This window comes from Canis lupus, chromosome 25 (genome assembly GCF_048164855.1).
Source record: "Canis lupus baileyi chromosome 25, mCanLup2.hap1, whole genome shotgun sequence".
Classification (NCBI taxonomy): domain Eukaryota; kingdom Metazoa; phylum Chordata; class Mammalia; order Carnivora; family Canidae; genus Canis; species Canis lupus.
The window spans coordinates 35,736,181-35,763,434 of NC_132862.1; the positions used below are offsets into that span (position 1 = coordinate 35,736,181).

A 27,254-nucleotide genomic window follows, 5' to 3' on the forward strand; every position below is an offset into this window, starting at 1 on the left:
AGTCTTTGTCTGGTTTAGGAATCATGATAATGCTGGCTTCATAGAATAAGCTCGAAAGTTTTCCTTCCATTTCTATTTTTGGGTGTATTTTAAAAAGAACAGATATCAATTCTTCCTTGTATGTGTGGCAGAATTCCCCTGGGAAGCCAACTCACCCAGGACTTTTGTTTGTTGGGAGATTTTTGATAATTGATTCAATTTATTTGCTGGTTACCCGTTCTGTTTGGATTTTCAATTTCTTCCTGCTTCAGTTTTAGTAGTGAGTATGTTTCTATGGATTTAACCCTTTCTTCCAGATTGTCCAATTTGTCGGCATATACTTTTTTGTAATATTCTCTTATAACTGATTGTATGTCTGTGATATTGCTTGTGGTTTCCCCTCTCTCATTGTGATTTTATTTATTTGGGTTTTTTCTCTTTTTGATAAGTATGACTAGTGATTTGTCAATTTTATTATTATTTTTTTTAGAGAACTAACTCCTGGTTATTTTGCCCTGTTTTATTGTTATCTTTTCTCTATCATTTATGTCTGCTCTAATTTTTTTAATAAATTTATTTTTTATTGGTGTTCAATTTGCCAACATACAGAATAACACCCAGTATTCATCCCATCAAGTGCCCTCCTCAGTGCCTGTCACCCATTCAGCCCCACCCTCTGCCCTCTTCCCCTTCCACCATCCCTAGTTCGTTTCCCAGAGTTAGGAGTCTTTATGTTCTGTCTCCCTTTCTGATATTTCCCACACATTTCTTCTCCCTTCCCTTATATTCCCTTTCACTATTATTTATATTCCCCAAATGAATGAGAACATATAATGTTTGTCCTTCTCCGATTGACTTACTTCATTCAGCATAATACCCTCCAGTTCCATTTGTTGAAGCAAATGGTGGGTATTTGTCGTTTCTAATGGCTGAGTAATATTCCATTGTATACATAGACCACAACTTCTTTATCCATTCATCATTCGATGGACACCAAGGCTCCTTCCACAGTTTGGCTATTGTGGCCATTGCTGCTATAAACATTGGGGTGCGGGTGTCCCGGCGTTTCATTGCATCTGTATCTTTGGAGTAAATCCCCAACAGTGCAATTGCTGGGTCGTAGGGCAGGTCTATTTTTCACTCTTTGAGGAACCTCCACACAGTTTTCCAGAGTGGCTGCACCAGTTCACATTCCCACCAACAGTGCAAGAGGGTTCCCTTTTCTCCACATCCTCTCCAACATTTGTGGCTTCCTGCCTTGTTAATGTTCCCCATTCTCACTGTTGTGAGGTGGTATCTCATTGTGGTTTTGATTTGTATTTCCCTGATGGCAGGTGATGCAGAGCATTTTCTCAAGTGCATGTTGGCTATGTCTATGTCTTCCTCTGTGAGATTTCTCTTCATGTCTTTTACCCATTTCATGATTGGATTGTTTGTTTCTTTGGTGTTGAGCTTAATAAGTTCTTTATAGATCTTGGAAACTAGCCCTTTATCTGATACATCATTTGCAAATATCTTCTCCCATTCTGTAGGTTGTCTTTTAGTTTTGTTGACTGTATCCTTTGCTGTGCAAAAGCTTCTTATCTTGATGAAGTCCCAGTAGTTCATTTTTGCTTTTGTTTCTTTTGCCTTTGTGGATGTATCTTGCAAGAAGTTACTATGGCCGAGTTCAAAAAGGGTGTTGCCTGTGTTCTTCTCTAGGATTTTGATGGAATCTTGTCTCACATTTAGATCTTTCATCCATTTTGAGTTTATCTTTGTGTATGGTGAAAGAGAGTGGTCTAGTTTCATTCTTCTGCATGTGGATGTCCAATTTTCCCAGCACCATTTATTGAAGAGACTGTCTTTCTTCCAATGGATAGTCTTTCCTCCTTTATCGAATATTAGTTGACCATAAAGTTCAGGGTCCACTTCTGGGTTCTCTATTCTGTTCCAGTGATCTATGTGTCTGTTTTTGTGCCAGTACCACACTGTCTTGATTACCACAGTTTTGTAGTACAACCTGAAATCTGGCATTGTGATGCCCCCAGATATGGTTTTCTTTTTTAAAATTCCCCTGGCTATCCGGGGTCTTCTCTGATTCCACACAAATCTTAAAATAATTTGTTCTAACTCTCTGAAGAAAGTCCGTGGTATTTTGATAGGGATTGCATTAAACGTGTACATTGCCCTGGGTAACATTGACATTTTCATAATATTAATTCTGCCAATCCATGAGCATGGAATATTTTTCCATCTCTTTGTGTCTTCCTCAATTTCTTTCAGAAGTGTTCTATAGTTTTGAGGGTATAGATCCTTTACCTCTTTGGTTAGGTTTATTCCTAGGTATCTTATGCTTTTGGGTGCAATTGTAAATGGGATTAACTCCTTAATTTCTCTTTCTTCAGTCTCATTGTTAGTGTATAGAAATGCCACTGACTTCTGGGCATTGATTTTGTATCCTGCCACGCTACCGAATTGCTGTATGAGTTCTAGCAATCTTGGGGTAGAGACTTTTGGTTTTTCTATGTAGAGTATCATGTCATCGGCGAAGAGGGAGAGTTTGACTTCTTCTTTGCCAATTTGAATGCCTTTAATGTCTTTTTGTTGTCTGATTGCTGAGGCTAGGACTTCCAGTACTATGTTGAATAGCAGTGGTGAGAGTGGACATCCCTGTCTTGTTCCTGATTTTAGGGGAAAGGCTCCCAGTGCTTCCCCATTGAGAATGATATTTGCTGTGGGCTTTTCATAGATGGCTTTTAAGATGTCAAGGAATGTTCCCTCTATCCCTACACTCTGAAGAGTTTTGATCAGGAATGGATGCTGTATTTTGTCAAATGCTTTCTCTGCATCTAATGAGAGGATCATATGGTTCTTGGTTTTTCTCTTGCTGATATGATGAATCACATTGATTGTTTTACGGGTGTTGAACCAGCCTTGTGTCCCAGGGATAAATCCTACTTGGTCATGGTGAATAATTTTCTTAATGTACTCTTGGATCCTATTGGCTAGTATCTTGTTGAAAATTTTTGCATCCATGTTCATCAGGGATATTGGTCTGTAATTCTCCTTTTTGGTGGGGTCTTTGGTTTTGGAATTAAGGTGATGCTGGCCTCATAGAACGAATTTGGAGGTACTCCATCTCTTTCTATCTTTCCAAACAGCTTTAGGAGAATAGGTATGGTTTCTTCTTTAAACGTTTGATAAAATTCCCCTGGGAAGCCATCTGGCCCTGGACTCTTGTGTCTTGGGAGGTTTTTGATGACTGCTTCAATTTCCTCCCTGGTTATTGGCCTGTTCAGGTTTTCTATTTCTTCCTGTTCCAGTTTTGGTAGTTTGTGGCTTTCCAGGAATGCGTCCATTTCTTCTAGATTGCCTAATTTATTGGCGCATAGCTGTTCATAATATGTTTTTATTTTTTATTTTTTTTAATATTTTTTTTTCAATTTTTATTTATTTATGATAGTCACAGAGAGAGAGAGAGAGGCAGAGACACAGGCCGAGGGAGAAGCAGGCTCCATGCACTGGGAGCCCGATGTGGGATTCGATCCCGGGTCTCCAGGATCGCGCCCTGGGCCAAAGGCAGGCGCCAAACCGCTGCGCCACCCAGGGATCCCCATAATATGTTTTTAAAATCGTTTGTATTTCCTTGGTGTTGGTAGTGATCTCTCCTTTCTCATTCATGATTTTATTAATTTGAGTCTTCTCTCTCTTCTTTTTAATAAGGCTGGCTAATGGTTTATCTATCTTATTAATTCTGTCAAAGAACCAACTCCTGGTTCTGTTGATCTGTTCCACAGTTCCTCTGGTCTCGATTTCATTGAGTTCTGCTCGAATCTTTATTAACTCCCTTCTTCTGCTTGGTGTAGGATCTATTTGCTGTTTTTTCTCTAGCTCCTTTATGTGTAAGGTTAGCTTTTGTATTTGAGTTCTTTCCAGTTTTTGAATGGATGCTTGTATTATGATGTATTTCCCCCTTAGGACTGCTTTTGCTGCATCCCAAAGATTTTGAACGGTTGTATCTTCATTCTCATTAGTTTCCATGAATCTTTTTAATTCTTCCTTAATTTCCTGGTTGACCCTTTCATCTTTTAGCAGGATGGTCCTTAACCTCCACGTGTTTGAGGTCCTTCCAAACTTCTTGTTGTGATTTAGTTCTAATTTCAAGGCATTATGGTCTGAGAATATGCAGGGGACGATCCCAATCTTTTGGTATCAGTTCAGACCCGATTTGTGACCCAATATGTGGTCTATTCTGGAGAAAGTTCCATGTGCACTTGAGAAGAATGTGTATTCAGTTGAGTTTGGATGTAAAGTTCTGTAGATATCTGTGAAATCCATCTGGTCCAGTGTATCATTTAAAGCTCTCGTTTCTTTGGAGATGTTGTGCTTAGAAGACCTATCGAGTATAGAAAGAGCTAGATTGAAGTCACCAAGTATAAGTGTATTATTATCTAAGTATTTCTTCACTTTGGTTAATAATTGATTTATATATTTGGCAGCTCCCACATTCGGGGCATATATATTGAGGATTGTTAAGTCCTCTTGTTGAATAGATCCTTTAAGTATGATATAGTGTCCCTCTTCATCTCTCACTACAGTCTTTGGGGTAAATTTTAGTTTATCTGATATAAGGATGGCTACCTCTGCTTTCCTTTGAGGACCATTCGAATGGTAAATGGTTCTCCAACCTTTTATTTTCAGGCTGTAGGTGTCCTTCTGTCTAAAATGAGTCTCTTGTAGACAGCAAATAGATGGGTCCTGCTTTTTTATCCAGTCTGAAACCCTGCACCTTTTGATGGGGTCATTAAGCCCGTTCACATTCAGAGTTACTATTGAGAGATATGAATTTAGTGTCATCATGATAACTATTCAGTCCTTGTTTTTGTGGACTGTTCCACTGAACTTCTTCTTAAAGGGGAATTTTAAGAGTCCCCCTTAAAATTTCTTGCAGAGCTGGTTTGGAGGTCACATATTCTTTCAGTTCCTGCCTGTCTTGGAAGCTCTTTATCTCTCCTTCCATTTTGAATGAGAGCCTTGCTGGATAAAGTATTCTTGGTTGCATGTTCTTCTCATTTAGGACCCTGAATATATCCTGCCACCCTTTCTGGCCTGCCAGGTCTCTGTGGAGAGGTCTGCTGTTACCCTAATACTCCTCCCCATAAAAGTCAGGGATTTCTTGTCTCTTGCTGCTTTAAGGATCTTCTCCTTATCTTTGGAATTTGCAAGCTTCACTATTAAATGTCGAGGTGTTGAACGGTTTTTATTGATTTTAGGGGGGGGATCTCTCTATTTCCTGGATCTGAATGCCTGTTTCCCTTCCCAGATTAGGAAAGTTTTCAGCTAGAATTTGTTCAAATACATATTCTGGCCCTCTGTCCCTTTCGGCGCCCTCGGGAACACCAATTAAACGTAGGTTTTTCTTCCTCAGGCTGTCGTTTATTTCCCTTATTCTATCTTCATGGTCTTTTAATTGTTTGTCTCTTTTTTCCTCAGTTTCCTTCTTTGCTATCAACTTGTCTTCTATGTCACTCACTCGTTCTTCCACCTCGTTAACCCTCGTCGTTAGGACTTCTAGTTTGGATTGCATCTCATTCAATTGATTTTTAATTTCTGCCGGATTAGCTCTAAATTCTGCAGTCATGAAGTCTCTTGAGTCCTTTATGCTTTTTTCTAGAGCCACCAGCAGCTGTATAATAGTGCTTCTGAATTGGCTTTCTGACATTGAATTGTAATCCAGATTTTGTAACTCTGTGGGAGAGAGGACTGTTTCTGATTCTTTCTTTTGAGGTGAGGTTTTCCTTCTAGTCATTTTGCTCAGTGCAGAGTGGCCAAAAGCAAGTTGTATTGGGAAAAGGAGAAAAAGAGAGGAGAGAAAGAAGGAAAGAAAAGAGAAAGAGAAAAAAAAGGAAGAAAAAAAAACGAAAAAAAAAAATGGAAGAAGAAGAGAAAGAAAAAGAAAGGAGAAAAAAAGGGGGGTGGGGGAAGGAAACAAATCAAAAAGCAAAACAAAACAAAACAGAACAAAAAAAAAAAAAAAAAAAAAAAGAACCACGGGGGAGTATCTTCTGATTCTGTGTACTTTAAGTCCCTAGGCTTCCTCTGGAAGTTGTTGTCAGTCAGTAGCTGGTCTTCTGGGGGAGGGGCCTGCTGTGCTGATTTTCAGGTGTTAGCAGTTGGGGGAGCTGCTCTGCCCCTGCCTGGTGCAGGGCTCAGTGGGGGTTGTTTACCCCGTGAGGCCGCAGGAGGAACAGCCCCAGTGGCGGGGCAGCTCTGGAAACCTGGATTCAGCCCCCGCAATAACTCCGGAGGTCTCAGTCTGCAGGGCCTGGAGGCTCCTGGGCGGGGCCGCTGATCTGCTCAGCTGGGGCAGGAACGTCCTCGCTGTCCTGGGCCCTCCCGGCCTCTGCCTGTCCCGGGGGAAGCCGGATCCTGGGCTGTGTCCCGGCGCCCTGTGCTCCGGAGCCTGCGCTGGTGGATTCGCGCTCCCGCCCCGCAGCCCCCTCCGCGGAGCCGCCGCCCGAGCCCCTCTGAGCTGCTCCTGGAACAGCGCAGCCCCGTCCGCACGGAACCTCTTCCTCTGTCCGAGCCCCTCCGAGCTGCTCCCGGGGCCGTGCAGCCTCCTCCGCGGAGCCGCCGCCCGAGTCCCCCCCCCCCCGCCCCCCCCCCCGAGCTGCTCCGGTCCCGCCGTGCGCGCTGCAGCCCTTAGGGAGCTTGGCGCACTCTCCCGGGCGCAGGTGTCTGTTAGTGTCCCCGGGAGCCCGAGCGCATCCCCGCCCTCCTGGGTCCTGTTCTAACTCCCCGGGAGCGCCTTTCCGCCAGGGAAGGTTGGTGCAGCTCCTGCTCCTCCGGGACGGGGCTCTCCTGTCCTGGGGACACTCGCCCCGGCTTCAGCCCGGCTCCTCGCGGGGCCCCTCCCCCTTGGAGGCCTTTGTTTCTTTACTTCTTTTTCCCCCCGTCTTCCTACCTTGATAGAAGCGCGAACTCTTCTCACTGTTGCATTCCAGCTGGTCTCTCTTTAATTCTCAGGCCGAATTCATAGGTTTTCAGGATGATTGGAAGGTTTTCTAGGTAATTTGGTGGAGACAGGTGATTTGGGGACCCTACTCTTCTGCCATCCTGCCCCTCCCTCTCTAATGCAATTATTTGTATACTTGAATTTAAGTCTGTCATTTTGCTGTATGTTCTATGTATATGTCTTATTTTCTTCTATCTTAACTGATATCTTTTGTATTAAACACATATTATTTTAGTGTTCCATTTTAAACCCTTTGTTGATATCAAAGCTCTAATTTTAAATTATATTCTCGTCATTCCTGTAAGTAGAACAAATGTATCTTCTGTTTGTTTTTATTGAGATATAGCTTACATATAGCATTGCATATATTGCAATATGATTACCGTCATAATATTAGCTAACACCTTTGTCATGTCATAGGTTTATCATTTCTTTTTTGTGTTGGAGACAGTTAAGATTTAGTCTCTTTGCAACTTTGAAGTTTCTAATATGCTAATGCTGACTACAATCACTATGTTGTACATCAGGTCTACAGAACTTATTTATCTTCCAGTTGTAACTTTGTACACTTAAACAACATCTCCCCAGTTTCCCCGCCTCTTAGGCCCAGGTAAACAACATCTGACTGTATTTTACAAGTTCAAGTTTTTTAGATTCTACATACAAGTAAGATCACACAGTATTTGTGTATCTCTGTCTAATGTATGTCACTTAGTACAATGCTTCCAAGGTCCATCCATTTGTCATGAATAGCAAGACTTCATTTTTGGGGATGGCTGAGTAACATTTATGTTTTTGTGATATATATATATCACAAAAGGTATATATATATATATATATATCACAAAAGGTATATATATATATATATATATATATATATATATATATATATACACCTTCTTAACCCTTTATCTGTTGGCAGACATATGTTTGCTTTCATTTGTTGGCTGTTGTAAGTAATGTAATGAGCATGGCTGTGCAGATATTTCTTGCAGATACTGATTTCAGTTCCTTTTAATATATACCAAAGAATGAGATTACTGAATTATATGATAGTTCTGTTTTTAATTTTCTTTGGAAATTACCATATTATTTTCCATTGTGTCTACAACAATTTATTTTCCCACCAAAAGTCTTCCTTTTCTTCACATTCTACCAATATTTGTTATCTTTTCTCTTTTTGATAAAACCCATTCTACTAGATGTGAGGTGATCATATCATTGCTTTATACTCATTGATTTGCATTTCCCTGATTAATTGTGTGGTTGAACGCCTTTTCATATACCTATTGCCCATTTGTATGTCCCCAGAAAACTGACTACTCAGGTCCTTTGTCCATTTTAAAAATTGGATTATTCTGTTCTTTATTATAGTGTTGTATGAGTTCTTTATATATTTTGGAAATTAGCCCTTTATCAGATATATGGTTTGCAATTATATTCTCTCATTCTATGCTGTCTTTTCAATTTTTTGACTTCCCTTTGCTGTGCAGAATCTCCTTATCTAATGTGGTCTCACACTTTTATTTTATTTTTTTGATGTCTGTGCTTCTGTTGACTTATTCTAGACAGCATTGCCTAAATCATTGTCAGGGATCTTTTTCCTTTTGCTTGTACCAGTGATTTTACACTTTTCATATATTTTTATTTTATTAATTTGGGTTTTATTGTTTGTTTTGGCTTAAAGAATTCCCTTTAGCATTTCTGTGGGGTACATCTAGTGCTTATGCTGCACGGCTTTAACAGATACCAGCGGAGTCATGATGCTGCAATCCTGTGATTGCCATCCAAGGCCAGAGTTGAAACTTTGATTCACCATCCCCTGAGATGGTGTGAAAATCTTATCTCTCCTTTATTTCTGAATGGTAGCTTTGCTGAGTAAGGCATTCTTGGTTGACAGCTATTTTTTTCTCCTTTGATCTCTTTAAAATATTATCTCAACTTCTGGGGAAGTACCAAGTAAGAAGCTTACCTCATCTCATGGATACAACTAGGTAACACCCACATCACTGTTAATAACCTAGAAAATGACCCAAAGACTTATAGAAAAGACTATCTACTGCTGATTATAGGGAAGAGGCTACCTCCAAGAAGATAGGAAATCCAGAGTCAATCAGGAGCTAAGCAGACCTGCAGAACTGTTCATGGGAAGAAGGGCTGCCATGGGTGTATAGAAAGAAGAGAAAGAATCCTCACACAAAGCACCACAGGCCTGGAGAGCTCATTCAGGGAAAAAGAATCCTATAATATTGGCTTGAAAACCAGAGTTTATTTTGTGAATTCTTATAATCAATGGGATCTAAGACCTGGAATGTTAAAAAAGAAATGAATAGTCTCATCTCTAGGTGAGGCTGAGGGAGCTATAGAAAACTCAGTCCCCGCCCTTAAAGAGTCTGCACCACAAACAACAGGTTGAGACACACCATAGAAACAGCAGCTTGAAAAACACCTGGGACATACAGGAAAGAGATGTATTTACTAATTTCAGAGCATGTGTAGGGAAGCAGAGTTCTTCAAAGGAACAAAGGAGCTAGCCAGCAGCATTTCACTCCACTGCCCCCTGGTATAGAGACAAGGACATGTGCAGGAACCAGTGGTGATCTAATGTACTCCACCTAACTTGCTAACACTATGTATCACCCTTAGTTCCCTGCAGTCATGGCTTCTCCAGCCAGGCCTCTGTTCCAGGTCTCTTCCACCTGAACAAAACTTGTTAACATTGTGTGCCCTGCCCTATTTCTCCTGGGAACCTACTACCTCCAACATTCCCTTGTCCAGAGCCCATCCAAAACTGTGCCACAAGCCTAGCAGTATGCAAGCAGCCCCAGCAGGGGATAATACCAGTCTGAAGGATTTTTGCCCTGGGGAAGAAAGGTAGATAACCACACACACAGGTCTAATTGTGGCCTCATCAGAGGGCTGAGGGTAGACATATGGTCTCACTCTAGGCCCTGCCCACTAATGGAGCTTCTCATGGGAGAACACAGGGAGAATAGTCTTCAGTTCTATGCTATTGCATGTCTGGAAATGCGTGGTCTGATTCACCTCAAGCCCAAGTAGGCCTCAGACAGGACCAAACCCTGCCCCCGACAGACAATGAGAGCCTTGCAGATGACTGGACTCAAGGTGAAAGTAGCTCAGCCACAAGAGCAGGGCTCACACAACAAAAACAGGAGACATCCCTGAAATGCCTGAATCCACTGAAGAACAAGGGACATTAAGTATCAGGGCACTACAGGAACTCTTCTTCATAAAGCTCCTATTTTTAAGAGTAGGAGATGTAGCTGACTTTCTTAACACAGAAAAACAGATATAGAGTTAGATGGACTATCATGAAGAAAGTAGTGGCTTTGATGACACACTGGAACAGATGGATTTAAAAGGTATATTCAGAACATTCCACTCTATTAGAGCAGAATACACATTCTTTTCAAGTGCACATGTAACATTATCCAGAATAGGCCAAAAAACTGGTCTCAACAAATTGAACAAGATTGAAGACATACCAAGCATCTTTTTATTTTCTTATAAATTTATTTTTTATTGGTGTTCAATTTGCCCAGGCATCTTTTATCACAATGCTCTGAAAGTAGACATAAACTACAAGAAAAAAATGTGGGAAGAACACAAACACATGAAAGTTTAATTTCACATTACTAAACAATGAATGAGTCAGCTAAGAAATCAAAGAGGAAATTAAAAAAATACATGGGGTCAAATGATATTGAAAGCACAATACTGTAAAATCTTTAGGATGCAGCAAAAAAGATTTAAGAGGGAAGTTTATAGCAATATAGGTCTACTTCAGGAAGCAAGAAAAATCTCATATAAACAACCTTTACATCTAAAGGAGCTAGACAAAGGATAACAGACTAAGCCCAAAACCAGCAAAAGGAAGTAAATAATAAAGTTTATATTGTATCAGATTATTATATTAGGAATAGATGATATAGGGCACCCAAGTGTCTTAGTCAGTTGGGTGTCCAACTCTTGATTTGGTTGGGGTCATAATCTCAGGGTTGTGGGATCAAGCCCCTCATTGGGCTCCAGGTGCTCAGCAGACTTGGCTTGGGATTCTCTCTTCCTCTCTTTCTGTCCCTCACCCTGCTCAGTGTTTCTCTTTCTCTATATAAATAAAATCTTTTTAAAAAATGTAAATAAATGATACAGAAACCTGTAAGAAATGGATAAATGAAATGGATAAATTCCTAAAAACATATAACCTCACAAAATTGAATCAGGAAGGAGTAGAAAATTTGAACAGATTGATTACCAGCAATGAAATTGAACAGGCAACCAAAAAAACTGTCAATGAACAAAAGTCCAGGACCAGATGGATTCACAAATAATTCTACAAAGGATCCAAAGAGGAGTCAATACTTTGTCTTCTCAAAGTATTCAAAAAAATAAAATAAAATAACAAAGGAAGTGGATGGATGCTTCCTAATTCATCCTGTGAAGTTAGGATTACCCTGATATCAAAATCCAATAAAGACACTAGGAGAAAAGGGAACTACAGGCCATTATCTCTGATGAACATAGATGCAAAGTCCTCATTAAAATGTTAACATACTAGATCCAACAATATACTAAAAGAAGTTATTTGCACCAATCAAGTGGGATTTATTCCGGGGATGCAAAGGTGGTTCAATATTTGCAAATCAACCACTGTGATACATCACATCAATGAGAGAAAGGATAAAACTCATATGATAATTTAGATGGAGAAAAACCATTTGACAAAATACAAAATGCATTTTTGTTAAAAATCCGCAACATAAATAGATTTAGAGGTAATTTATCTCAACAGAATACAGTCCACACGTGAAAACTCCACATCTGGCATCATCCTCAATGATGAAAAACAGAGCTTTCCCCCTAAGGTCAGGAAAAAGACAAGGATGTCCACTCTCACCATTTTTATTCAACATAGTACTGGAAATCCCAATCATAGCAATTAGACAACAAAAAGAAATAAAAGGCATCCAAGCTGTTAAGGAGAAGTAAAACTTCTGTTTTACTGTTTGCAGATGACATGATACTTTATATAGAAAACCCTAAAGATGTAACAATGAAACTACTAGAACTTCAAATGAATTCAGCAAGATGGCAGGACACATACCAATGTACAGAAATCTGGTGCTTTCCCAATATACCAATAATTAAATAGCAGAAAGATATTTAAGAAAACAATCTCATTTAAAAATACACCATAAAGAATGTGTCAAAATAATAAAATACCTAAGAATAAACTTAACCAAGGAGGTAATAGATGTATATTCTAATAACTATAAATTATTAATGAAAGAAATTAAAGATGACACAAATGGAAAGACATTCCATGCTCAAGGACTGGAAGAACAAACACTGTTAAAATGTCCATACTGTCCAAAGAAATCTACAGATTTAATATAATTCATACCAAAATAGCAACAGCATTTTTTACAGAACTTGAGCAAATAATCCTAAAATTTGTATGGAATCACAAAAGACTTCCAACAGCCAAAGCTATTTTGAAAAAGAACAAAACTGGAGATATCAGTTTTCATGATACACTACAAAGCTGTAGTAATCAAAACAGTATGGTAGAGGCACAAATAAAGACACAGATAGATCAATAGAACACAATAAAGAACCCAGAAATAAATCCGTAAGTTCATATTCAATTAGTCTTTGACAAAGGAAGAAAGAATATGCAAGGGGAAAAAGTCTCTTAAACAAAGAATGTTGGTTAAATTGGACTTCTACAAGCAAATGAATAAAACTGGACCACTTTTTTGCACCATACAGAAAAAGAAACTCAAAATGGATTAAGGACCTAATATGAGACCTGAAAACCATAAACATCCTAGAAGAGAGAACAGACAGAAATTCTCTGACATAGCCCATAGCATCATTGTTCTAGAAGTGTCTCCTGAGGCAAGGTAAATAGAGGGAAGGTAAACTATTGGGATTATATCACAATAAAAAGCTTCTGCACAGCAAAGGAAAAGATCAACCAAACTAAAACACACCCGACTGTGTGGGAGAAGATATTTGCAAATGACATATCTAGAAGTGGTTAGTATCCAAAATACATAAAGAACATATACAACTCAATACCAAAAATCCCCCCAGGTAGTTCAATTAAAATATGGGCAGAAGACATGAACAGACATTTCTCCAAAGAAGAAATGCAGATAGCCAACAGACGCATGAAGAACATCACTGATCATCAGGGAAATGTCAATCAAAACTGTAATGAGATATCACCTCATGCCTCAGAATGGTTAAAATAAAAAACAGAAGAAATAAAAAGAGTTTTCAAGGATATGGAGAAAAAGGAAGGAACCCTTGTGCACTGTAGGAGTGCAAACTGATGCGGCCACTGTATTAAGTATTGAGATTCCTTAAAAGATTTAAAACTAGAACTACCTTATAATCCAGTATTTCCACTACTGAATATTTATCCAGAGAATACAAAAACACTAATTTGAAAAGGTGTAGGTAGCCCTATGTTCATTGTTTTATGTTTTATGCCCGAGTAATATTACTCGGGCATAAAAAGGCATGAAATCTTGTCATTTGCAAATAACATGGATGGAGCTAGAGAGTATTATGATGCTAAGTGAAATAAGTCAGTCGGAGAAAGAGAAAAACCATATGATTTCACACTACGTGGAATTTAAGAACCAAACAAATGAACCAGGAAAGAAAGAGACAAACCAAAAATCCAGACACTTAATAATGGAGAACAAACTGATGGAAACCAGAAGGGAAATGGAAACAGGGGATGGATGAAATAAGTAAAGTGGATTAAGAATATCCTTATCATGGGTCATCTGGGTGGTTCAGTGATATGCCTTTGGCTCGGGTTATGATCCCGGACTTGATCCAGTCCTGAGATCAAGTCCCACATCAGGCTCCCCACAGGGAGCCTGCTCTGCCCTCTGACACATCTCTGCCTCTCTCCGTGTGTTTCTCATGAATAAATAAAATTTCAAAAAAAAAAGAATATTCTTATCATGATGAGCAATGAGTAATGTATCTAGATGTTGAATTACTTTATCGTATACGTAAAACTAATATAACACTGGATGTTAACTATGGTGCAATAAAAAAAATCCCATTCCACTCTCTACTGGCCTGGGCATGAGAGGAATGTTCAGCGAGGATAGCCTTCTTGGTGACCCTTCTGGCATGCTGACACTCAAAGCCCTCAAAGCAGCATTGGAGCTATAGTCCTAGGATCAAGTGCAAGTGAAACCACCACGATGCCATGTCCAGTGGCACAGCTTTACTTGTCACTATTGCATGATGTCTAGAGTAGAGGCATATGCCAATATCCCATGGACACTGTACTTGGGTCTCAAAGGATAATCCCTGTGACTCAGGCTACTAAAGGAAATGCATCAGTGACACAGATTCTGGGATTATGTGGTTCAGTATTGCTTGGGACCAGAGGCAGGGTCTAATAGTCTGGGATGGTGGAGTCAAAGGTTCAGCTCTGGCCTAGGTAGCAGTCTAGGAATGCTCAAAAAATTTCCATATAAATTAATGGTATTAACTTATTCAATTTGTACCATATTAACCTAAAAACTGTTTCATAGCAATATTTCAGATTCAGATAGTAAGGGAAACCTGCACTTCCAAAAATGTGCTAAAGCCAGTTAACACCAGTTTCTGAGCACCAATTATACAAATTTTTTTCAACACTGTGTTCATGATTTCATGTTAGTGACTTGAAATAAACCATTCAAGGTGATTTGCACCACAAAAATCAACAAATGCTAAAAAAAAAAATAAGGCATAAATCCCCTTCCAATGTGCCCAATTACCAGCACAAGGTTGTATTTATATATGGTATAGACCAACCATACAGTGGTATGATGGTTTTAAATGATCTTATCTTTTAAAGAAATAGAGAAAAAAACACACACAGATTCTTAAATTTACCCACATACTTACTATTTATATTGCCGCCTTCTTCTTCTTCTCCTTCTTCTTCTCCTTCTTCTTCTCCTTCTTCTTCTCCTTCTCCTTTCTCCTTCTTCTTCTTCTTCTTCTTCTTCTTCTTCTTCTTCTTCTTCTTCTTCTTCTTCTTCTTCTTCTTCTTCTTCTTTCTTCTTCTTCCTCCTCTTTTTTTTCTATTGCCTTTTTGTGGATATATGTTACCAACTAGTGTCATGTACTTTTAGCTTGAAAAACATTTCTGGAGAACATGTCTGCTCAGAAGAAATTCATAGGTTTTGTGTGTGTTGTTAGGTCCTTGTGTACCTTCTTTTTTTGCAAGATTGTTTTGCTGAATTTAGAATTCTTTTTTGACAAGTTTCTTTGTTTTGTTTTGCTTTCATTTGGAGGTTTCTGATTTGTGTTTTGTTTTTAATTTTTTTCCAGTACTTTCAGCTCTTTGATTTTGACCTTCTCTGTCTTTTATTCTTCATAGTTTCTGGTGAGAACTCCTCTACTAATCATATTATTAGTTGTAATGAGTAGTTTTTCTCTGGTACCTTCAAGATCACCTCTTTTTGTTTACTTTCTATTTTATTTTTTAATCGTGTTAAAAATAATAGAAAATTTATCATATTACCCATTTATTTAAAAAATAAACTTTATTTATGAGAGTAGGTTTAGGTTCACAGCAAAACTGAGACAAGACACAGAGGTGTCCTATATACCACTACTGTCTACATCTGTATAGCCTTTCCCATTATCAATATCCCCCACTTGAGTGGTACATTTGCTACAACTGATGAATGTACATTCACCCATCTTTATTACTGAAAGACCTTAGTTTAAATTAAGATGTACTCTTGATTTTGTAATTTTTTTGAGTTTGGAGAAATGTGTAAAGACATTTTATATAGAATAGTTTCACTGGGGGGGAGGAGCAAGATGGCGGAAGAGTAGGGTCTCCAAATCACCTGTCTCCACCAAACTACCTAGAAAACCTTCAAATTATCCTGAAAATCTATGAATTCGGCCTGAGATTTAAAGAGAGACCAGCTGGAATGCTACAGTGAGAAGAGTTCGCGCTTCTATCAAGGTAGGAAGACGGGGAAAAAGAAATAAAGAAACAAAGGCCTCCAAGGGGGAGGGGCCCGCGAGGAGCCGGGCTGAGGCCGGGCCGAGTGTCCCCAGGACAGGAGAGCCCCGTCCCGGAGGAGCAGGAGCTGCACCGACCTTCCCGGGGGAAAGGGGCTCGCGGGGAGTTGGAGCAGGACCCAGGAGGGCGGGGATGCGCTCGGGCTCCCGGGGACAGTAACAGCAACTGCGCGCCCAGGAGAGTGCGCCGAGCTCCCTAAGGGCTGCAGCGCGCACGGCGGGGCCCGGAGCAGCTCGGGGGGGCTCGGGGGCGGCTCCGCGGAGGGGGCTGCGGGGCGGGAGCAGCTCGGAGGGGCTCGGGCAGAGGAGGAGGCTCCGTGCGGAGGGGGCTGCACGGTTCCAGGAGCAGCTCGGAGGGGCTCGGGCGGCGGCTCCGCGGAGGGGGCTGCGCGGCCCGGGAGCGCGAATCCACCAGCGCAGGCTCCGGAGCACAGGGCGCCGGGACACAGCCCAGGATCCCGCCTCCCCCGGGACAGGCAGAGGCCGGGAGGGCCCAGGACAGCGAGGACGCTCCTGCCCCGAGCTGAGCAGATCAGCGGCCCCGCCCCGGAGCCTCCAGGCCCTGCAGACGGAGTTCCTGCCGGAGCTGAATCCAGGTTTCCAGAGCTGCCCCGCCACTGGGGCTGTTCCTCCTGCGGCCTCACGGGGTAAACACCCCCCACTGAGCCCTGCACCAGGCAGGGGCACAGCAGCTCCCCCAACTGCTAACACCTGAAAACCAGCACAACAGGCCCCTCCCCCAGAACACCAGCTGGACGGACAACTTCCAGAGGAAGCCAAGGGACTTAAAGTACACAGAATCAGAAGATACTGCCCCGTGGTTCTTTTTTTGTTTGTTTGTTTTTGTTTTTGTTTTTATTTTGTTTTGCTTTTTGATTTGTTTCCTTCCCCCACCCCCTTTTTTTTCTCCTTTCTTTTTCTTTCTCTTTTTCTTTTTTTTTTTTTTCTTTTTTTTTTTCTTTTTCTTCCCTTTTTTTTTCTCTTTCTCTTTTCTTTCCTTCTTTCTCTCCTCTCTTTTTCTCTTTTTCCCAATACAACTTGCTTTTGGCCACTCTGCACTGAGCAAAATGACTAGAAGGAAAACCTCACCTCAAAAGAAAGAATCAGAAACAGTCCTCTCTCCCACAGAGTTACAAAATCTGGATTACAATTCAATGTCAGAAAGCCAATTCAGAAGCACTATTATACAGCTACTGGTGGCTCTAGAAAAAAGTATAAAGGACTCAAGAGACTTCATGACTGCAGAATTTAGAGCTAATCAGGCAGAAATTAAAAATCAATTGAATGAGATGCAATCCAAACTAGAAGTCCTAACGACGAGGGTTAACGAGGTGGAAGAACGAGTGAGTGACCTAGAAGACAAGTTGATAGCAAAGAGGGAAACTGAGGAAAAAAGAGACAAACAATTAAAAGACCATGAAGATAGATTAAGGGAAATAAACGACAGCCTGAGGAAGAAAAACCTACGTTTAATTGGGGTTCCCGAGGGCGCCGAAAGGGACAGAGGGCCAGAATATGTATTTGAACAAATTCTAGCTGAAAACTTTCCTAATCTGGGAAGGGAAACAGGCATTCAGATCCAGGAAATAGAGAGATCCCCCCCTAAAATCAATAAAAACCGTTCAACACCTCGACATTTAATTGTGAAGCTTGCAAATTCCAAAGATAAGGAGAAGATCCTTAAAGCAGCAAGAGACAAGAAATCCCTGACTTTTATGGGGAGGAGTATTAGGGTAACAGCAGACCTCTCCACAGAGACCTGGCAGGCCAGAAAGGGCTGGCAGGATATATTCAGGGTCCTAAATGAGAAGAACATGCAACCAAGAATACTTTATCCAGCAAGGCTCTCATTCAAAATGGAAGGAGAGATAAAGAGCTTCCAAGACAGGCAGCAACTAAAAGAATATGTGACCTCCAAACCAGCTCTGCAAGAAATTTTAAGGGGGACTCTTAAAATTCCCCTTTAAGAAGAAGTTCAGTGGAACAGTCCACAAAAACAAAGACTGAATAGATATCATGATGACACTAAACTCATATCTCTCAATAGTAACTCTGAATGTGAACGGGCTTAATGACCCCATCAAAAGGCGCAGGGTTTCAGACTGGATAAAAAAGCAGGACCCATCTATTTGCTGTCTACAAGAGACTCATTTTAGACAGAAGGACACCTACAGCCTGAAAATAAAAGGTTGGAGAACCATTTACCATTCGAATGGTCCTCAAAAGAAAGCAGGGGTAGCCATCCTTATATCAGATAAACTAAAATTTACCCCAAAGACTGTAGTGAGAGATGAAGAGGGACACTATATCATACTTAAAGGATCTATTCAACAAGAGGACTTAACAATCCTCAATATATATGCTCCGAATGTGGGAGCTGCCAAATATATAAATCAATTATTAACCAAAGTGAAGAAATACTTAGATAATAATACACTTATACTTGGTGACTTCAATCTAGCTCTTTCTATACTCTATAGGTCTTCTAAGCACAACATCTCCAAAGAAACGAGAGCTTTAAATGATACACTGGACCAGATGGATTTCACAGATATCTACAGAACTTTACATCCAAACTCAACTGAATACACATTCTTCTCAAGTGCACATGGAACTTTCTCCAGAATAGACCACATATTGGGTCACAAATCGGGTCTGAACCGATACCAAAAGATTGGGATTGTCCCCTGCATATTCTCGGACCATAATGCCTTGAAATTAGAACTAAATCACAACAAGAAGTTTGGAAGGACCTCAAACACATGGAGGTTAAGGACCATCCTGCTAAAAGATAAAAGGGTCAACCAGGAAATTAAGGAAGAATTAAAAAGATTCATGGAAACTAATGAGAATGAAGATACAACCGTTCAAAATCTTTGGGATGCAGCAAAAGCAGTCCTAAGGGGGAAATACATCGCAATACAAGCATCCATTCAAAAACTGGAAAGAACTCAAATACAAAAGCTAACCTTACACATAAAGGAGCTAGAGAAAAAACAGCAAACAGATCCTACACCCAAGAGAAGAAGGGAGTTAATAAAGATTCGAGCAGAACTTAACGAAATCGAGACCAGAAGAACTGTGGAACAGATCAACAGAACCAGGAGTTGGTTCTTTGAAAGAATTAATAAGATAGATAAACCATTAGCCAGCCTTATTAAGAAGAAGAGAGAGAAGACTCAAATTAATAAAATCATGAATGAGAAAGGAGAGATCACTACCAACACCAAGGAAATACAAACGATTTTAAAAACATATTATGAACAGCTATACGCCAATAAATTAGGCAATCTAGAAGAAATGGACGCATTCCTGGAAAGCCACAAACTACCAAAACTGGAACAGGAAGAAATAGAAAACCTGAACAGGCCAATAACCAGGGAGGAAATTGAAGCAGTCATCAAAAACCTCCCAAGACACAAGAGTCCAGGGCCAGATGGCTTCCCAGGAGAATTTTATCAAACGTTTAAAGAAGAAATCATACCTATTCTCCTAAAGCTGTTTGGAAAGATAGAAAGAGATGGAGTACTTCCAAATTCGTTCTATGAAGCCAGCATCACCTTAATTCCAAAGCCAGACAAAGACCCCGCCAAAAAGGAGAATTACAGACCAATATCCCTGATGAACATGGATGCAAAAATTCTCAACAAGATACTGGCCAATAGGATCCAACAGTACATTAAGAAAATTATTCACCATGACCAAGTAGGATTTATCCCTGGGACACAAGGCTGGTTCAACACCCGTAAAACAATCAATGTGATTCATCATATCAGCAAGAGAAAAACCAAGAACCATATGATCCTCTCATTGGATGCAGAGAAAGCATTTGACAAAATACAGCATCCATTCCTGATTAAAACTCTTCAGAGTGTAGGGATAGAGGGAACATTCCTCGACATCTTAAAAGCCATCTATGAAAAGCCCACAGCAAATATCATTCTCAATGGGGAAGCACTGGGAGCCTTTCCCCTAAGATCAGGAACAAGACAGGGATGTCCACTCTCACCACTGCTATTCAACATAGTACTGGAAGTCCTAGCCTCAGCAATCAGACAACAAAAAGACATTAAAGGCATTCAAATTGGCAAAGAAGAAGTCAAACTCTCTCTCTTCGCCGATGACATGATACTCTACATAGAAAACCCAAAAGTCTCCACCCCAAGATTGCTAGAACTCATACAGCAATTCGGTAGCGTGGCAGGATACAAAATCAATGCCCAGAAGTCAGTGGCATTTCTATACACTAACAATGAGACTGAAGAAAGAGAAATTAAGGAGTCAATCCCATTTACAATTGCACCCAAAAGCATAAGATACCTAGGAATAAACCTCACCAAAGATGTAAAGGATCTATACCCTCAAAACTATAGAACACTTCTGAAAGAAATTGAGGAAGACACAAAGAGATGGAAAAATATTCCATGCTCATGGATTGGCAGAATTAATATTGTGAAAATGTCAATGTTACCCAGGGCAATATACACGTTTAATGCAATCCCTATCAAAATACCATGGACTTTCTTCAGAGAGTTAGAACAAATTATTTTAAGATTTGTGTGGAATCAGAAAAGACCCCGAATAGCCAGGGGAATTTTAAAAAAGAAAACCATATCTGGGGGCATCACAATGCCAGATTTCAGGTTGTACTACAAAGCTGTGGTCATCAAGACAGTGTGGTACTGGCACAAAAACAGACACATAGATCAGTGGAACAGAATAGAGAATCCAGAAGTGGACCCTGAACTTTATGGGCAACTAATATTCGATAAAGGAGGAAAGACTATCCATTGGAAGAAAGACAGTCTCTTCAATAAATGGTGCTGGGAAAATTGGACATCCACATGCAGAAGAATGAAACTAGACCACGCTCTTTCACCATACACAAAGATAAACTCAAAATGGATGAAAGATCTAAATGTGAGACAAGATTCCATCAAAATCCTAGAGAAGAACACAGGCAACACCCTTTTTGAACTCGGCCATAGTAACTTCTTGCAAGATACATCCACGAAGACAAAAGAAACAAAAGCAAAAATGAACTATTGGGACTTCATCAAGATAAGAAGCTTTTGCACAGCAAAGGATACAGTCAACAAAACTCAAAGACAACCTACAGAATGGGAGAAGATATTTGCAAATGACATATCAGATAAAGGGCTAGTTTCCAAGATCTATAAAGAACTTATTAAACTCAACACCAAAGAAACAAACAATCCAATCATGAAATGGGCAAAAGACATGAACAGAAATCTCACAGAGGAAGACATAGACATGGCCAACATGCATATGAGAAAATGCTCTGCATCACTTGCCATCAGGGAAATACAAATCAAAACTACAATGAGATACCACCTCACACCAGTGAGAATGGGGAAAATTAACAAGGCAGGAAACAACAAATGTTGGAGAGGATGCGGAGAAAAGGGAACCCTCCTACACTGTTGGTGGGAATGTGAACTGGTGCAGCCACTCTGGAAAACTGTGTGGAGGTTCCTCAAACAGTTAAAAATAGACCTGCCCTACGACCCAGCAATTGCACTGTTGGGGATTTACCCCAAAGATACAAATGCAATGAAACGCCGGGACACCTGCACCCCGATGTTTCTAGCAGCAATGGCCACTATAGCCAAACTGTGGAAGGAGCCTCGGTGTCCAACGAAAGATGAATGGATAAAGAAGATGTGGTTTATGTATACAATGGAATATTACTCAGCTATTAGAAATGACAAATACCCACCATTTGCTTCAACGTGGATGGAACTGGAGGGTATTATGCTGAGTGAAGTAAGTCAGTCGGAGAAGGACAAACATTATATGTTCTCATTCATTTGGGGAATATAAATAATAGTGAAAGGGAAAATAAGGGAAGGGAGAAGAAATGTGTGGGAAATATCAGAAAGGGAGACAGAACGTAAAGACTGCTAACTCTGGGAAACGAACTAGGGGTGGTAGAAGGGGAGGAGGGCGGGGGGTGGGAGTGAATGGGTGACGGGCACTGGGTGTTATTCTGTATGTTAGTAAATTGAACACCAATAAAAAAAAAAAAACAAAAAAAAACAAAAAAAAAAACAAAAACAAAACAAAAAAAATAAATAAATAAAACTAGTGCCAAAAAAAAAAAAAAAAAAAAAAAGAATAGTTTCACTGGCCTAAAAATCTTCCGTACTTCACCTATTAATTCTTCCCTTCCTGCTAAATACTGGCAACCATTGATATTTTTACTTTTTCCATAGTTTTATTTTTCTCTGGGATTTTGTATAGTAGGAATCACACATCTCACATCTTATCCATTACATTTTAAAGTACATTTTAACATTTTATGTCATGTATCTTAACCAACTTTAATCAGATAGTTTGAGTGCTAACTATATTCACATCATTGTCCAACAGATTTCCAGAACTTTTGCCTTTTAAACGTTTTTTTTTTTTTAGGTTTTTTTTTTTCAATTTTCATTTATTTATGATAGAGAGAGAGAGAGAGAGAGGCAGAGACATAGGCAGAGGGATAAGCAGGCTCCATGCACCGGGATGCCCGATGTGGGATTCGATCCGGGGTCTCCAGGATCGCGCCCTGGGCCAAAGGCAGGCGCCAAACCGCTGCGCCACCCAGGGATCCCAACTTTTGCCTTTTAAAACTGAAACTCTATACTCTTTGAAAATAATTCCCCTCCTCCACTTTCCTTTCAAACCTTTTCAATCGTCATTCTATTTTCTATCTTTGACTACTTCGATACATCATATAAGTAGGATAATACACTCTTTTGTGTGTGACTGGCTTATTTCACTTAGTGTAATGTTCTGGGGTTTCGTCCATGTTGTAGCATGTAACAGGATTTCCTTCCTTTGCAAGGTTGAATTGAACAACAATATTACTTTAAACTACTTTTTTCTAATAAATTTAACATCTTTTCTCAGTAAAAATTTCTATTAGCCTTGTTTTCCTGTAGTATATAGACATTTCTCACTTTCTATGCATGTTTTAAATTTTGGTAGATATTTGAAAATATAGTTTTTTTTAAATGTTCTTACCTAAATAAGATCATTGGATTTTTTTTTTATTTTTTTATTTATTTATGATAGTCACACAGAGAGAGAGGCAGAGACACAGGCAGAGGGAGAAGCAGGCTCCATGCACCGGGAGCCCGACGTGGGATTCGATCCTGGATCTCCAGGATCGCGCCCTGGGCCAAAGGCAGGCGACAAACCACTGCACCACCCAGGGATCCCTGAAAATATAGTTTAATGAACATGCATTGTATTTCATTTTTCTTAGATTTTTTTTTATTTCTGGAACTTCGATAACTTTTAACACAGAGTCTTCTCCAAATTGCCAGCTGATATTTCTGCTCCGTTTTCTCACATTCTTATTATTTTTATTTTCTAGCCTACCTTTCTAGAGATTGGCTTTGTGATTTGTACCTTAGATGTTAACCACTAATATTTTTTAAAGGATGTATTCAAATATTGCGTCAGTAGGGTTTCCACTCTTTGCCATGTGATGTGTGTGCATGTGTGTGTTTGCGTGAGTGTGTGTGGGTGTGTGTGGGTGTCAGAGAGACAGAGAGAGAGAGAGAGAGACTGGGAGTACCCATAAATTTACTATCAGTTTTCAACTCTCTTTCAGCTTTCACTTTTAATTGGGTTTATCTGGGTCTTCTCTACATGTAGGCACATTTTTTTTTTCCATCAGCCTGGAGTGTGTAGAGAGAGCTAATGTCATCACTTCTGTTGTACTTTCACTTTCAATATCTTCCCGTTTTATTTATGGGAGATAAATCCACTTTAGAAAGTTTGAGTCTTCCTCAATCATTATCAGGTAAATTCTCCACTTTGAGCTGCAAAAGCATTGGGCCATTTATCCCTTTCCCCATTGTTCATACATCTGCTCCTGTGGCAACAGCCCCAGTGATTTTTGTAGCCTTTCCAAAATTATAAATACTACAATTCTTCTTGGTCACTGACCTAAGACAGGCAGATGGGGAGGCATGGGAGCAGTCCTAGGCAAAAACATTACAAACGTACTTTTTACTTGAATCTCTAGGAGTTTTTTCAATAATAAATATTTCATAAATTACTAACCTTTGATGAATGATCAGAACTCTGAAATTGTTATCTTTGGCAGATCGTCCTCTGCACTTAGTCTTACTAAGATATTTTCGTAATGTGCCCAGTGTGTAACATTATATTATAATTTGGAAGATTCTATAGGGGCACCCGGGTCGCTCACTCAGATAAGCATCAGGCCCTTGATTTTGGTTCAGGTCATGATATCAGGGTCTGAGATGGAACCCCCTACCCTCCTGTGGGGCTTTGCCCTGAATGTGGAGCATGTTTGAGATTTTCCACTCCCCCTCCTAAAATAATAATAATAATAATAATAATAATAATAATAATAATAATAATGTAAGAAGGAAGTAACTTTATTTATTGCTACAAAATTTAAATGAGCTTAAGAGCTTTATTTTATATCTAATAAAATCTATTTCCTCATAGTATATGTTGAAGTTCTTCATTTCCTCTTCATGGATTAGAGTCTCCCGGAGAAGCAATAATTCATGGGTGTTGCCTAAAGGCTTAACTTTCTTTTCCAAACTGTAAGTTTCTCAAGATTTCCTATATTTTATACCATAAAGGAATTAGTCATGCAAAGAAAAAAGCATTATGTGATAACTATATAAACACAGTGATTGAGTGTTTCCATAAAAAATGAGAGAAAATGGTCAGATTTAGATATATAACTGCTAGTAAATGAATTGTTTCTTCATGAAAATATTAAATTACACATTGCTAAGATTAATTAGATATTATTTTCTATATTTCAGGTTGTCAGTAACTTCAGGGAGAGACAATTGTACATTTCTATATCTTCATATAAACAACAAAATTTCTTTTGCATCCTGCGTAGAAAGAAAAACATATGTCTGTAAGCACCAGATACTTAAGCTTACCTAAATTTGGTATAATGCTATCTCATTATCTAGAAAGAACACATTTCTCTTTTCTTCAAGCTGTATGATTATTTACTCAGTTATTTTTTAAAGACATTTTTGAGAGCAATTTTAGATTCACAACAGAATTAAGAGGAAGGTACTGAGATTTCCTATATTGCCCCTGTCTGCACCCCTGATAGCTTCCCCTGTTATCAACATCACTCACTAGAAATGGTTCATTTGTTGCCAAGTATGAATCCATAGTGATGCATTAACTCACCGTACGTCCAAAGTATACCTGAGATTTCTCCCTTGATGAGTAGAACTATTTTTCAACCTTTATTTAATGTAAAAATATATATCCTCAGGAACATGTTATTATACATTTTAAGCTTTTGTATTTACTAAAATAAATTATATATAAATTACAAATCATAATATAAAGCACTGTTATTATAAAGTCCTCAATAAGGTGAACACTTCCACTCATATTTCCAAATTAATCGACTTGTCCTAGCCCTTAAAGGAGCTACAAATGAAGGTTGAGCAACTCAGGGTGGCAAGGTTATCAGTCAGTTTTGAGGAAGGCGACAGAAACCAGGAGAAGTTCGATATAAAGCGTTATTAACCATTTGCAAGGGAAAGCCTTCAGAAAGGAGATGAAAGAAAGTTATAAGGATACTGTAAAGGAAGGATTTCTGAGAAAGCCAGATCTACTCTCTGAAGATGGGATTCAGATGTCACCGAAGACAATGTGGCTACACAGCTTCATGGCAGACATGCTCACGGGATTGGCCTGGGACGGAGCAGCTGCACAGACCACAGGCTGAAGGTGGTGAGGATGGATCTCAGGCTGTGACGGGCAAGCAGGGAGGACCCCTGCCAGAGTGTAAGTGTGTAGAGGCTGGAGGATGGGAAACTTTGACTGATATTGGCCACAAAATCTTACTGGAGGTTGAAAACACACGACTTCCTGCCTGCATGCAGCTGGCAACCAAGCCACAGTAGCCAAACACCATGAAAACACCTTGAAACCAGGAAGAAAAGACCTTTCTGCAGCAGTGTCTTGGTTTTTTTTTTGTTTTTGGTTTTTTTTTTTATAAAATTTATTTTTTATTAGTGTTCAATTTACCAACATACAGAATAACACCCAGTGCTCATCCGGTCAAGTGCCCCCCCCCCCCAGTGCCCGTCACCCATTCACCCCCACCCCCGCCCTCCTCCCCTTCTACCACCCCTAGTTCGTTTCCCAGAGTTAGGAGTCTTCATGTTCTGTCTCCCTTTCTGATATTTCCCACACATTTCTTCTCCCTTCCCTTATATTCCCTTTCAGTGTCTTGTTAATTGCCTTCACCAATAGGACACAACCTCATGTGAGCTAACAAGGGAGAGAAGTTGATAGCACCTAGCTCCATTATCTGACAACAGTAAGGGCAGTAAGGGATCGATGAGGGGCTGGGAGTACTCAGTTGTTAACAGGCACTCAGGGTGATCATGCAGCCAGCACCGGGTGGCTGTATAAGAGCCTTTCACATCTGCCCCACTTCCTCAGATTTGGAACCAGAGTGTGTTTTTAGAATCTGTTTTAGTGCAGTACTGTGAAAGGTTAGGTTCATTATTGGTAGAGATTGCTTTCTCCTTGGATAATAGCCAGTAGTTTTTGGTCCTTTTTCTTGTCTGTTGCTTTCCTGGGTTTCAGATATTTTGGGAGAGATATTGTTTATTAAATTCTCTATGTCCTTGGATGCACTTGCATGGCTTAGTGGTTGAGGGTCTGCCTTTGGCTCAGAGTGTGGTCCCAGAGTCCTGGGGTCAAGTTGCACATCAAGCTCCAGGTAAGGAGCCTGTTTCTCCCTCTGCCTATGTCTCTGCCTCTCACTCTGTGTCTCTCATGAATAGATAAATAAAATCTTAAAAAAAATCTCTATGTTCTCACTTCTGTCACTATTATTACCAAGTTTGAATGTGAAAAAATAAAAGGTTAAATAATGAAGATAATAAGAATTTAAAATGTATAGATATTTGTGTGAGTCAAACAACTAGTTATTACCAGAATTAAGAACAAACATTAGTAATTTGACAATGATTAAGAGATTTTTCTACCCTAATTCAATGACCTTCAGAGAGATATATATTAAACTCAATTATTATTTGCATAATAAATTTATATTTCATATGCATTTATCTCTTTGAATATAGACATATTCTTTTTAAAATATTTTATCTATTTATTCATGATATACAGAGACAGAGAGAGAGAG

At 39.7% G+C, this 27,254-nt stretch overlaps 1 protein-coding gene across 3 annotated transcripts in view; it reads left to right on the forward strand.

Moving 5' to 3' along the window:
- Window positions 1–27,054, forward strand: part of LOC140617502 (NKG2-F type II integral membrane protein-like) — a 35,322-nt gene extending 8,268 nt beyond the window's left edge. For all 3 annotated transcript variants that reach the window (XM_072799051.1, XM_072799052.1, XM_072799050.1), the window contains 2 exons: window positions 24,557–24,657; window positions 24,886–27,054. In XM_072799051.1, the coding sequence (XP_072655152.1) occupies window positions 24,557–24,657; window positions 24,886–25,015 (231 nt within the window). In that variant the 3' untranslated portion in view covers window positions 25,016–27,054. The remainder of the gene's footprint in view (window positions 1–24,556; window positions 24,658–24,885) is intronic.
- Window positions 27,055–27,254: the final 200 nt, after the last annotated feature.